We start from the raw sequence: 13088 nt of genomic DNA, 5'->3' as shown, positions 1-13088 counted from the left end.
TGGCTTGTGGCCGTTGGAATATTTTTGTCTGTAGCACAATACCGGGCATTGACCTTAAAGAATGTGTTTTTACATGAATTTTTTAGTGGAAAACATAAATAAATAACAGCAAGGCACAGCACAGTCACTCTTTGAAGAAACCAAGTGGAACTCATTAATCATGGAGAACAGGGCTCTGTCTGCTGAACTCAGGGACAGAATTAACTCCCGGGGCACAGTGGCCACAGTCCCAGTGAGCTGCGACTTATAGCCAGGCTCACATTCTCCACAAATGGGCATTGAAAAAGTCCCTGCAATTAAGATTTCCTCCGGTTAAGTGTCCTAAAGTTTTCCCCTGCAAGCACTCCCCCTAATTTAGAGAGACAGAGACAGAGATTATGTGGCTTGTGCGCATGATAGGGGATATAAGGCAGGCTGTCCACTAGCTTGTTAGCATCTCAGATGGAGGCAGGTTCACTGTAAAAGGTAGACTCCAGGCTTCCAAGGCGTCTATTATAAAGTGTAAACAGGCACAGCACTTGACCCACATATTCTGTTCCAGAGAAACGTGAACAAAGAGGCAACTGTAAGGATGTTCATTACAGTACTGTTTATCATTGTAAGGAAAACTAGACACAACCTGAATTCCCACCAGCAGGGAAGCAGTTAATAAACTATGGTACATCCACATGATACAAAATGCTGGACCACATTTAAAAAGGATTGTGTAAGCTTGTCGGCATGCAACAAAGTAGCCCCAAGACTGTCAAATGAAAAGAAGCACATTATCCAGCCAGGCGATCCAATGCTGATACTGTTTACACGAAACCAAAGCAAACTGCATAATTAGACATGAACATATACATTTGTAAAGGTATAAAACAAGTCCTGAAATTATATACCTTGAACAATTTCTCATGGTTCCCTCTGGGAGGGGAGTGGGACTGGTTAACAACGAAATGAACTTTAAAAAAAAAAAAACGATTTGCAGTTTTTGAGGCTATTGCCATGAATAACTCTCAAGTTGAAAAGAAATGAAAGGAAGCCTAGTCAGATATGAACCTAAAGTTTCCCACAATGACCTTCTTCAGTATCAATAACCACTCTGGCCATGAGCCTCCAAGAATAGGTGTTTTCTCCACTCAATGACCAGTCCTGCCTCTGGCTTGTCTGTTGCTGACTCTTCAAATGGCCTTTCCTATTTCTTGGCTTGATGCCCACGGGACTTTAGTTTTATTGGGAGCTTGGAGGTCAATGACAGCAAAGCGCAGGAACAACTATTTTATTGGAAAGAGAGTAGAAGGATTCTGGGTCTCTTGCTCACTGGCCTTGGGTCAAGAATGGATTCTGCTGTTTGCCCTGAAGCACCAAGACTGTGCATTGTGCCAAGCAGAAACCATACTAAGAGGGGGTCTGTTCTTTGGCAAGTGCCCAAATCATGTGTCCATTCCAGGCTTAAGTTTGGGGCCAAAAGGAACTCCTTCCTCCACACAGTGCAAACGTAGCCTGGCTGTGGCCTGTGGCCCGATGCCTTCTGAGGGTCCAGGTGTCTGATGATATCTAACCTGAAGACATACTCCAGTGCACTTGATCTGTGTCAGGCTTCATTAAATCCTACACTATTCCTAGCCTTTAGTTTATTTATATAAGGCGATCTTTCCCCTGCTGATCATAAGGCCATCAGCTGGTGCTTCTCCTCTCCCCTCCTTTTCCTCTGGTTGGCTTTGTTTTGTGTTTTCTTTGGGCCCTCACTGAAATGGATGAAAGGCAAATTACAGCTGCAAGAGCCCCAGTGATGCACACAAAGAGAAAACAAGCCGCACCTACAGATCTGCAGTTTGGCTCAGATGTGGAGATCACAAAGCGGACAAATTAAAACTTAAAAAATGAAGCTCTTTTCATCAGAGATGATAGAAAGGCCAACAACATTTGTGCCAAACAACTGCACAGTCTGTGAAGAGAGGTGATGAAAACAACCCAGGGCCATAGTCGACTGGCCGGGGTGTGGGTATCTGGGCCAGGAGGGCAGGGTCTTGCTTCAACCACAAGAATGCACATTTAAACCATCATAAAGGGCCAGGTAGGCGCCAAGACAGATCCAACTAGGCCTTGACATCTGGTGTTTATGATCCATGGAAATACAATTTCTGTAACATTTATGCTTGGGTTAGGTCTGAAATACCATACTGATAACAGTGCTGTGTTGACGCCTAAGATCAGAATCGTAACAGTCTCTGCTCTTTTGGGGAAGAGAGAGAATGTGTATAGACCAAGTCTTGGGATCAGAACCAAGGCAGGAAAAGCAGTGGTGAAATTCTCAAAGGTGGCTGCAAAAACAGTAATGCTAATAAAGCATACACGATGGCTAATTTAATTCACTGGCAAATCTGGTCCCAGGCCAGCTTATGAAAATGTTGACTGAGCCTGACTCTTTGTTGGAAATAAATGCTTCTGAGATGTTTTAATTTTCATCCTTTGCTACCAGGAACAAATGGCTTTAAGGATAGCCAACTGCTATGTGGACAAAATGGGTCATGATGCTCATCGTTAGAGGTAAAAACAAGGCTCTGCTCATGGACATTCAACTCTATTCTCCTGCAGAGGACAGACAGTGACATCTCTAGTGAGCCAGCTGTAGCGACTGCGGATCTGAAAACCCAGAAGCCTGTTTTCTTTAGCACCACTTGGGCAGGTTGATAGCTGTAAAAAGCACTTCTTCCTGGCTCTAGGTTTAGAAAGGAAGAAAAGCAGGATCCTGGCAGAAATAGGCTCTTTTGGACCTGCTCCTTTCCTTGGGGGCCATTAGGAATATTCTCAGACTCTAAGGGTTTGGGGTTGATACTTTTAATACACCCCACAAATATAGGGGGGTGGAAAATTCTTCCATCATCACTTTTGACCACCATCTAGAAACACTGAATTGCTGTGAGGCTGTCTTTCCTAGATCTTCTCTTTTTCTTTCCCCTAATAACTCTCTGATAAAATATTTTATATATCTATGTCACTAAATATGGACTTCCACAATGGCTCAGTGGGTAAAGAATCTGCAGGCAGAGTAGAAGACACAGGTTCAATCCCTGGGTCAGGAAGATCCCCTGGAGATGGGAATGGCAACCCACTCCAGCATTCTTGCCTGAAAAATCCCATAGACAGAGAAGCCCGGTGGGCTACAGTCCATGGGATGGGGTTGCAAAGAGTTGGACACGACTGAGCACATAAACTCATAGTCATAATTCATGTTACTAAATATTCAATAAAGAGAACCAAATACTCATCAAATACTTCTGAAAAGATCTGGCTTTTCAAGTAAGTTTCCCCAAGTTCCTCTCCTCAAAGTTTTTATAGAATATTCCTTTTATAAAATTTTCCACCATGATATTTCCAGGTTCCCAGTAATCATATAATTATCTTCATTACTTGCTCCAAAGTCTGGAATATCTTTGAGCCTTGAACATACTGTAAGTTCCCGTTTGGTCTGGGAAAGTGCTCATAAATTGGAGATTGACGTCCCCGTGGAAGTAATAATTTGGTAGGCAAGGGGTAAGATGTTGCCACTTCTTCTCCAAAGGAAACTATCTGTCTCTGCAGAGCTGAGAACATGATTCAGCTTTGCTAGTCCCAGCCCCTGGGGCCTTGTGAAAGTAGAGTCCCATCTCCAGGGATTTGCCATCAAGAGAAATTTTGTGGAATCACATGGAGTAATTTAGCACTTAGCAACTTTTGCAAAATCCCACACCAATCATAAAAGCTGGCTCAGCTGCACAAATTGGATAAAACTCCTAACAAGCAGTAGTAATAAAAATAAAAGGAGAAGTTGACATTCAGCCTCAAGGAGAAAACCCACCTACTTTCCACAAAAATGCCCTCTAGCTCAGAAGGTGATGTATAAACTTTGCAAACATCAGTTTGTTCAAAGCCTACATCTGAACTTTGTTCTCATAAGCCAAGGTGGGAAAAAAAAAAAAAAAAAAACAGATGTTTGTATAAAAATATCATCATTTTATTACATTCCACACAATACATTTTCAAATAGTTTTCAACGTCCACAAGGTATTTTGACACACAGGCAACTGAGCAATGCAAGAGATGTCACAGTTATAGGGCAAGGGGATAAGAATAGGAAGTAAAAATCTTTAAGTTTTCTTGTTTTGCTGTTGTTCTTTGGTAATTTTCGATTATTTAGGTGTTTACTTGCCTGCTAGCTTCATTTTTAAAGACGCAGTCTTCTTAAAGATGGGGTATCAACCTCAGAAGTATTACTGGATTTCCTATCCTATTCTGGCTTTAATCCCAATAATGTGGGACAAGGGAAAAGATAATTTACTTTCAGCATTCTGTTTTGTCAATGGCAATGCTATGATCCTGTTTTTCTTTCTTCTGCCTTCACAGGCAATTAAGGGATAGCAATTGTTAGCATAATACCAAGAAAGGGATTTTTTTCACTCCAGAGATAAGTGTTTCCCTCCTGGAACTGTTAACATGAAAGCTCTACTAAGGCAAAAACTTTACCAGCCTGAGCTAGACCTTCCTTTCATTCATTTATTTTTTAATAGTTGCTATCACCTCTTTGTCTTCTGAGAAGCAACTCTAAACATGCATGCATGCATTCACCTGTCCAGTCTATTTTTTTTTTTTAGAAGAAAGGGACCCTTCCCTTCCTCCATGAAATACAGAATTTTGCTTTTTAAAGCTGCAAGGCATGACATTACAGAACAGCTGCCCTTTTAGCATAGTACCTGGATAATACTATGAAAGCTGCTGGGGCCGAGAGAGTGGAGAGAGACAGAGAGAGAGAGAGAGAGACAGAGAGAGAGATGTGACATCCCCAGCTGAAGTGCATTATGGGATTCACAGAGATTTGAGCAGTCTCATATTCTCAATAACAGCATGTACATAAAGATGATGCCACCATGGGGCATCAGATAAAGATACAGCAAATTCACAAAGTTGTTCTTCTTTTAGAGAAGGGAAATCCTCATGGGTGTATGGTAACTCAGACAGTTGCTACACCGGCCGGACTTCTCAGGTGTAATTTCCTGACACCATGCTTCCATGGGGTGCTTATAGGGATGTCAATCATTTCAAGGGAACGCCTGGCCCCAAACACCTCACTGGATACGGACACCCGAGATAAAAAGCCCTCATGATGGGCATGAAAGTCATTGTAAGGTATCCATGGTACCCTGCCACCCCTCCTCTCTCTCCCCCTCTTTCTTTCTCCATCTTCAGCTGGGGTAAGACACGTCTTGAAATCTCAAGGTAGCTCATGCTCTAGGCTTTCATCTTCCTTTTTTGGCAGGGCTGCTGTGGTTGAGACAGACTAGCTCTTTGAAATAGAGTAAGAGTGGGAGAGCACCATTCTTTCAGGAGGATGAAACAAACCAGATGCGAAAGTTGAGTGTGCGTTTGTTGGAGGAACCTATGTGAATATTCCAGAAGAATGCTAAGTCTCTCTCCCGCAAGCAGCCAAAAAAATCATTAGTATTTTGTTCTCAGAAGGTACCTGGAGGCTTTCAGCCCAGGCAACCATCTTTGGAGAGAATCTTACACTTCCCCAGTGGATTCCTAGCAGGAAGGTGAGAAATAAACACCCCCAAGCCTAAGCCCCAGTACACTGAGAATCTTGTTAAAATATGCATTTTCTATCAATGAAATTGGCTTCATTATTGAATCTATCCTTCATACAATATCATTAGGCAATTTATCTCTAACATCCCTCTCCCTGCATTGCTTAGAGAGGACAAATGGGCAGCAACGGATTTATCTTCCTTATACCTTCTCCTGACGAAGCAGTAACATCTGGAAATGCCAGGCCAGCCTATGAGGGTGTATTTACCAGATGCCATGAATGCTTTAAGGGGTAGCACATTAGTACATTTAAACAAATGGTAACTTTTTATTCTCTCATAATATTCAAATAAGTCAGGGGAACAGCCTTTTATTTTAGTGGCTATAGATTCAGGCACACATTAACACCATGAAAGGAAAGCAAATGACCCCCTTTCCCCCATATTTTACAAATGATATTAACCATGATCCATATGATACCAAAGAATACACTTTTTTAATCTTCTTACTCCACCCCATCCCCTAGTGGGCAGAATGAACCCCCTGGGGTGAGGGTTGTTTTTTTTTAAAGACAACATTTCAGTCCTTCCTTCTCCACTTCCTCCTGCTCTCAACAGGCTACTGCTTTTTCATACATCAGTCTCAGAATGGTTATTCTCTATGACTTATTCCAAGATTGGACTTAACTGATAAAAGCTAAACATTCATTATGAGCTTCTCTTTTATAAGGCAACATGAGACAAATTTGCTTCAGGGCTGGAAGTAAGGGATGGTTCCACAGGCACCCAATGGCTGTTACTGTGTAACTTCAGAGACACCCCAGACGGGACTAGCTAGGAGTCATGTCTGGTCTGAGTGCAGTGGGAGAACCTTCTCTTGGGTCAGGTGGGTGGGGCCTGGGGACAGGGATGGGAGGGGCCACATTTCTTCTCATGTGACGTCTAGTTTTAGGTACCTGGAGATGACAATGGTAAGCCAACAGAAATCCAGCCAGAGCTAGATAAGGCAACAAAAAGCTTCAATCTCTTCTCCAAGTAAACAGAACTAGTACAGTATATTATTTTCTGGAACATGTACCCCCGGAGAAGTAACACAAGAGTTAAAGGGGGCCCTCTCTGAACACACTCACACACTCCCCCCCACCCCAATGAACCAGTCTCTCTCTCACACCCACGCACACACAGAGCTATTCACAGGCGCAAATGTATACTATGTACAAACACACAGATCCGGGTTTCCCCTCAAGTCTCCTGGCAGACTGCCCACCAGAGAGGAGGGATGGGCTAAGGCAAGGGGAAGAAACAAGGAACCAGTCTCTGGAAGGAAACCAGCTGAGCCGTGAGTTGTGAGGTGCTTAGGGGCGTGTCTCTTCTCGTATTCCAAGATGCAGCATTGTAGAGTTGGGGTTGGGCGGTTTGGAATCAACAAAAGGAAAACAAAAGAACCCGAGGAGAATGGTCGGGATGGATACGAGCGCACAGGGTTTGGGCCCAGAGACAGAGATGTCTGAGCGTTCACACAGAGACTAGGCGAGGAGGAAAAAGTGCAAATCGAGGCAACGTGTTTGCAGTCTTTCTTGTTTGATTTGGGTGCGGTCCTTGCTTCGGCCCTCAGCAGTGCGAGCTGCGGTCTTGCTCTAGCTTAATGGTTAGGGTGGGTTCCACCGCCAGAGGGGCCCCGTTGGTGTAGTGGGAGGTTTTGTAGGTGATGGAGTGATCAGTCTTCTTGGCCGCATAGCGGAACCGGTGGTAGTGGAGCACCAGGGCCAGCGCGACGGAGACCAGCACCAGCACGGCGCCCCCGGCGGCCATAACGTAATACCAGTAGGCTGGGATGGGCTGCACGGGCACCGTGTCCACTGTGGGCTCGGTCCCCGGTAGGAGGGTGCCCCCTGGTGGAGAGACACAGAAGAGTGTTGCTAGGCTGAGAGCATGCAGACTAATCCAAAAACTAATTAAAAAAAAAAAAAAAAAGAAAAGAAACACACACATATTTTGGAGTGGATAGGGAAGGGGACAGGGGAACAAGATGGTACTGAGTATTTAGGGTGGGCCAAGCACTTTTCAGTGATTGATATTACCTCCTACTTACAACCCTATCAGGTAGGTACTCTCGGACCCATTTTACAGATGGGGAAATAGAGGCTCAGAGAGGTTAAATGAATGGTTATATAGCAAGTAACTGGTGAGTATTGTATTCAACCAAGAGCTGTATGATTCCAAAACTTTTCTTCTTTCTGTTAAACTACGATACTCTATAATATGCAGAAGCATTATGATTCTCTCTCTCTCTCTCTCTCTCTCTCTCACACACACACACACACAGGAATACATTCAAGTGATGTTAAAATGACTTCTGGGATTCCATAGGACTGATTCTCTGAATGGGTGGAAATAACAATATTTGGTCTGGCTGGCCAGCATTCTCAAACAATGTATTAATTAGGCTGGTTAGACTTGAAGGGGAATTCCACTTTGGTTTGCCAAGGCTTCCATGCCCACTGAAATCAGCCTGGTCTTGTCTAAACAGGTCAATTACCACTGTCAAGCAATGACTAACACATCTTCATTTTTTAATTGAATGGAGGATTTAAAAAGCTGATTGGAAGGATGTTGCAACCAAAAAATGTGGGTGCAAAACGATAGTAGGTATGTGAGAGCGACAGTGAATAAGTGAGAGCAACGGTAGGGAGAACATTCTAATCACAGAAAAGATAGAGGATGGAAGAGAAGCTAGCAGAGGATTTACAAGGCAACCACATTCACTGGCCAGCCTCTGGTTGCCATGGAGATGATGTCGTAGATTTAAGCCCAGGGTAACTCTGGGGAAAGGCTGGCTGGAGTCCCATTTAATGCAAAACAGTGCTACAACTTGATTCTCCCAACGATTTACATCAGATGAGAATCTGGCCCAAATGGGACTAGGAGCTTTTGAGCTTGCCAAAACCAGACATGATCTTTACTTCTGAAAAATGATGTATGCTTAACCTATGAAAAATTCCTCCCTAGCTGCTTACATCAAGTAGAGGTGGCCAGAAAGATGTGTCCTCTCTATCCGTGGAATATCCCAGGTGGGAGCCACAGTGGTGGGGGAGGAGATGCTGCTGCCTTCTCCTTGGTCCTAACCCTGTGGGTGCATCTCTGCTCGACGTAGACAAGGCTTATTGATATTTTCATGCCTCCCTCACAAGACGTGGAGGTCCTCAAGCAGAAGCACTGGCTCTCATCCTGGTTTCTACCTCAGGATATGTATGCACCAAGAAGGCTCTCCATAAATGCTTGTGATTAAAAGACTGAACGGAGGTGAAGACTCCTATTTCTGAGTCAGTGTTTGCCAACTCCTGCAGCCTGAACCCCGGAGCACCTCTCTTTGATTTGGGGGATAGCTGAGGGGTGAATCAGACCTGAGGCCTTCTCAGAAGTGTTAGAAAAGTGAGAGCATTTTTCTTGGAAAATCTCTCAGAGCCTGTTCACTTTTCCAGCTCTTAATCACTGACTCCTCTAGTTTCAGGGAATCCCCTTGTGCTAGGGTACAGGGTTCGTCGGTGCCTCTGAGCCCATCAGAAGTGCCACAGGGTTGGGAGGAGCTATGACAAGGATGTGTCACCAGCACACACCCTGGCAGCTGCGGCCGCCGCCCCTGGGGTGGAAAGGATTCCAGAACCCCAGGGTCACCACCACGCCCCTTTTTACACTGTCTTCTTCCTTACCTCCTCCTCTATTTGTGTTCACTCCCAGACCATTTCCACCTTTTAATAATTTCATTACTGTAGCTGAGAAAGCTCCCTCCCTCCAGTCCTCCTCCCCTCCCTCCCTCTTTTTGTGACCATATTGAAAATTATGCATGGAAACAGAAAGAGAAAGCAAAGCCCTGAAAACGGCTCCTTGAAGTGGCCAGCTCGTGAGTCATAGGACGTGGTGTCAACTCGTTATGCAGGTCACCAAGAGGATCTGCTGCCTGGCAACCATCCTGCCGATGGCTTTTCATGTGGGCTCAGAAGAACGCATGAGAAACAACAAAGTGTGCAGAGATGGACTCCAGATTCCTCCGGGCCACCTGCCTCTCCCCAAAGGGTGTCCTCGGGTCTGCCTCTGATTTCCATTTGGCTCCACAGTGAGACCCACCCTCTAATGAGGCCGCAGCTCAGCCATGAAGGGAAAGGAAGGCAGTAAGTCCACAGGGATTAACTCCCCCTCTGAAGCGCCTGACCAGACCACAGAGCAGGAGCACTCATTTGTGTCAAGCATAAAACAGTCACAACTGCTCTCGCCCCACTGTCACCACATCATCTCAGTTCAAAAAGCTGCTTTCCCTCAGCCACAATGCTGGTTCTCAACACTAAATACACTGCCTCATCTCCCACCCCCAGGGCTGGGGCTGAGGCCTTCTTCACTTGACTCCTAAAATGTTGCTTATGATAGCCACAAAGCTGGGGCATGGTGGGGAGGATCTAGGGGACAGTAGAGAACCCGCCTGCCAAATATAGAGACATAAGAGACTCAGGTTCAATCCCTGGGTCAGGAAGATCCCCTGGAGGAGGGCATGGCAATCCACTCCAGTATTCTTGCCTGGAGAATCCCATGGACAGAGGAGCTTGGTGAACTACCAGTCCATGGAAGTTGCATAGAGTCAGACATGACTGTAGCAACTGAGCACTGGAGAAGAAGTCACGTTATGTGGGTTACAGATTCAGAATCAGAGCTAGAAACCTGGCCTCAAGTTCTGCTCTGCTCTGGAAGACAATCCACTTTCTCATAAAACCTTCCTCCCATTTCCTGCTAATACTCCCCTCCCCAGAAATGATCACTATGTAGAAAATTTTAGTGACAGAAGCCATTTGGTGGACGACATCATATTGGCTCCTTAAACATTTTCCTTGGACATTTGTTTGGAGAAATGAGAAAATATACTATGTGAATTTGTGTTTTTAATGTTAAGACAGTCAAAAAAGACAGGATACAGCTAACAGTCCTCCTCTCATCCCCCTCAGGCAATTTTTGATGACCTGCAGTTGGGGGCCAGAGTTTCTTAGGACCTTCTCCAGCTAAAGAGACTCAACTCCCACAGGCTGCTGCTTTAGAATCTGGCTCTGCGGCAGTCTTCAAGGGCTGTATGCTAATGAGGCTGTGGTCTGCCAGCCAGAGAAAAGGAAGGTCAGTAGGGCTTAAGTCCTTTTCCAGAGCACCTTCCTAGATAAGGGCAGCAATCCCAGGAATGTTGGATGGATGGATGAATAGATGGGGTACGGGGGTGGAAGGTGGCTAGACGAATGAGTGGGCAGCTGAATGGAGGAATGCATATTGGACCAACATTCAGACTTCCTTGAAAAAACCTTGATGACCTAATGGTACTTCACAGAATAGTTATTCTTGGAAAGTGTTAGATTCTGTTACCTCATACCATGCCTCTACATTAAAATGCAAAAAGGTGCCCCCTTTGGGCAGATGCTGGTGAGTGGCTGCATTTTAGCCCCACTTGCCCCCTCAGCCATATGAGATGCCCGGGCCATTGCTTCACAACTCAGGAGCTGGAGACATGCCCCCCAGGATGGGAGAAAAAACTCAGGTGACTTCAACTTTGTCCAACACTGATGATGTGCTCACCTGAAGAGTCCCTTTGATTGTTCAAACTTCCCCCATGTACTCACAGACTTTGATTTCCCCCCAACTGAAAGATGCTTTCAATGCCTGTTCTATTTTTCATGAATTTCCACCTTCTAATTCTGTATACAGTTTTCTCATCATGTAAGATAATGAGAAACAGAAATTTAAATAGTCAATAATTCCAAGTGTATTTGCAAGGTTGAGTAGGCTTCCACCTGTAAAAGTTCTGAGCCCCCTGGAGAAAGGGGTGGTGCGAAGGTAAGAATTTAAATTCTGAGAAACAATAGATTCTAAGAAGTCCTGCATGGCAGGATAATACACTTGATCTTAGCCAAAAGGCCGAGAAGCGATATGGCAGTATAACAAAAAAAATTACACAGTAGGTAGGTTCTTTCCATTCCTGTTGTGCAAACAGGGTTACTGAATTAATAAGCAGCTGGGAAATGTGAGCATAACTACCGCTCTAATGAGTGGAGACTTCCTGGGTGCCAGGCATTGGACTACTTATCATCTTCATTCTTCATGTGTCTCAGATGGGAAAGTGGGGAACCTGAGAGGATAAGTGACTTTCTCCTGGTTTTGCCTGGAGGAAAACTGGGGAGGAGGATGGGGGCAGCACAGAGTGGAACCCGAGAGATGGCCCAGAGCTTTCGGAGGAAGCGCACACGGCTGGGAAGTGGCGGGGTCAGGACTGGAAGTACGTGGACCAAATCTCCGCCTGTGCTGGAACCCAGGGGTCAGAAAATGAAATCTGGCTCTCAGCCTATTTCTGTACATTTTGGAACACAGCCACCCTCATCACATATGGCTTATGGCTGCCTTTGTGCTACAGGCACAGTGAGCCCCAGCCACACAGAGTGTCATAGAGCCCAACATGTTCACTATCTGTCCACTGACAGAAAAAGTGTGCAGACTCGGCTCTAACCACGTGGGGTGGAACAGGAAGCAGACCTCTCCCTTTCTGCTTCTTTCTTGTGTCTGAACCTGTCTGCGGATTGTCTCAGTCAAATTCTCACTGAATCACCAAAAAGCGAAAACATCTCCTGCAGCTAAGTTTATGAAATGTCCTCCGGACCTGGAGGAGTCACCCAGGTTTCCAAGAGAAATGTTTCGAAAGATACCTAATGTACGTAAATCATCTCTCTTGGAGCGGGGAAGGAGGGTTCATTGCAAATCAGAACTGTTTCAGGCCTGGCCTGTCTGCAGTCTCACCTGTGTAGGTTGAAAACAAAGAGCTGGAGAAGGGGCATTTCAGTTAAAACATTTATTTAATTTGTGAGATTAAACAAACAAAAGACAAAGCTGGCTTCTCTAGAGAAGTTTATAGAAGAGGGTCGAAGAACGTGGTCACGCCCACAGATCTGTTCGGAAGAATGTAGAAGTATAAAATCTCCCTTCGAAATGACTCTTCATTTGCCTGCACTCAGTGTGTGTATGTGTGTGTGTGTGTGTGTATCGGGGTGGGGGCGGGGGGCGGTCATTGGGAGATTTCCACTCAGTTAGTAGGAAAGCTACTGCCTGCCCCCACCCCAAGACCTGCCTAAGACACCCCTAAACCCAGATCCGTGGCTGCCTGAAGTCTGAACACTTGTCCTCTCTTTGGTGGCACTTAGATTACTTCTTTTAAATTAAGGCTTGTCCTTTCTGTTCCTGGAGTGAGGAAAAGTCAGTGAAAAAAATTTTCTTCTCCCCTTAGAGAAACCGATGCTGGCGGCAGTTTAGGTGAATGGTAGACTTGCAGGGCGATGTGTCAGACCTCTGCGGCTCGAACCTCACAAAGGACGCCTTGGCGTCCCCTCGGGCAGCAACAGCAGCCGGGCAGTTAGTGGTTCACACGCATCTCATCCCCAGGCTCCCCCGCTCAGCAACACCTAGCTCTGATCTGGCAGCTGGGGACCTCAGGGGGAGGGGTCCAAGGAGAAGGAGTCACACCCCACA

At 45.4% G+C, this 13088-nt stretch overlaps 1 protein-coding gene and 1 pseudogene across 4 annotated transcripts in view; both read right to left on the bottom strand.

Annotated features, from left to right (window-relative positions):
- NRP2 (neuropilin 2) overlaps positions 1-13088 on the bottom strand; it is a 120133-nt gene that overhangs the window by 16542 nt on the left and 90503 nt on the right. For 2 of the 4 annotated variants that reach the window (XM_027565094.1, XM_027565103.1), the window contains exon 16: positions 3958-7438. The exons of the other annotated variants lie outside the window; for them this stretch is intronic. In XM_027565094.1, the coding sequence (XP_027420895.1) occupies positions 7158-7438 (281 nt within the window). In that variant the 3' untranslated portion in view covers positions 3958-7157. Of the gene's footprint in view, positions 1-3957; positions 7439-13088 lie in introns of those variants that run through there. 4 annotated transcript variants of the gene reach the window in all.
- LOC113881842 lies at positions 11393-11501 on the bottom strand (annotated as a pseudogene).

This window comes from Bos indicus x Bos taurus, chromosome 2 (genome assembly GCF_003369695.1).
Source record: "Bos indicus x Bos taurus breed Angus x Brahman F1 hybrid chromosome 2, Bos_hybrid_MaternalHap_v2.0, whole genome shotgun sequence".
Taxonomy (NCBI): Eukaryota; Metazoa; Chordata; class Mammalia; order Artiodactyla; family Bovidae; genus Bos; species Bos indicus x Bos taurus.
The sequence above is the reverse complement of the archived record's forward strand: the minus strand, read 5'-3'. Positions and strand labels throughout refer to the sequence as shown.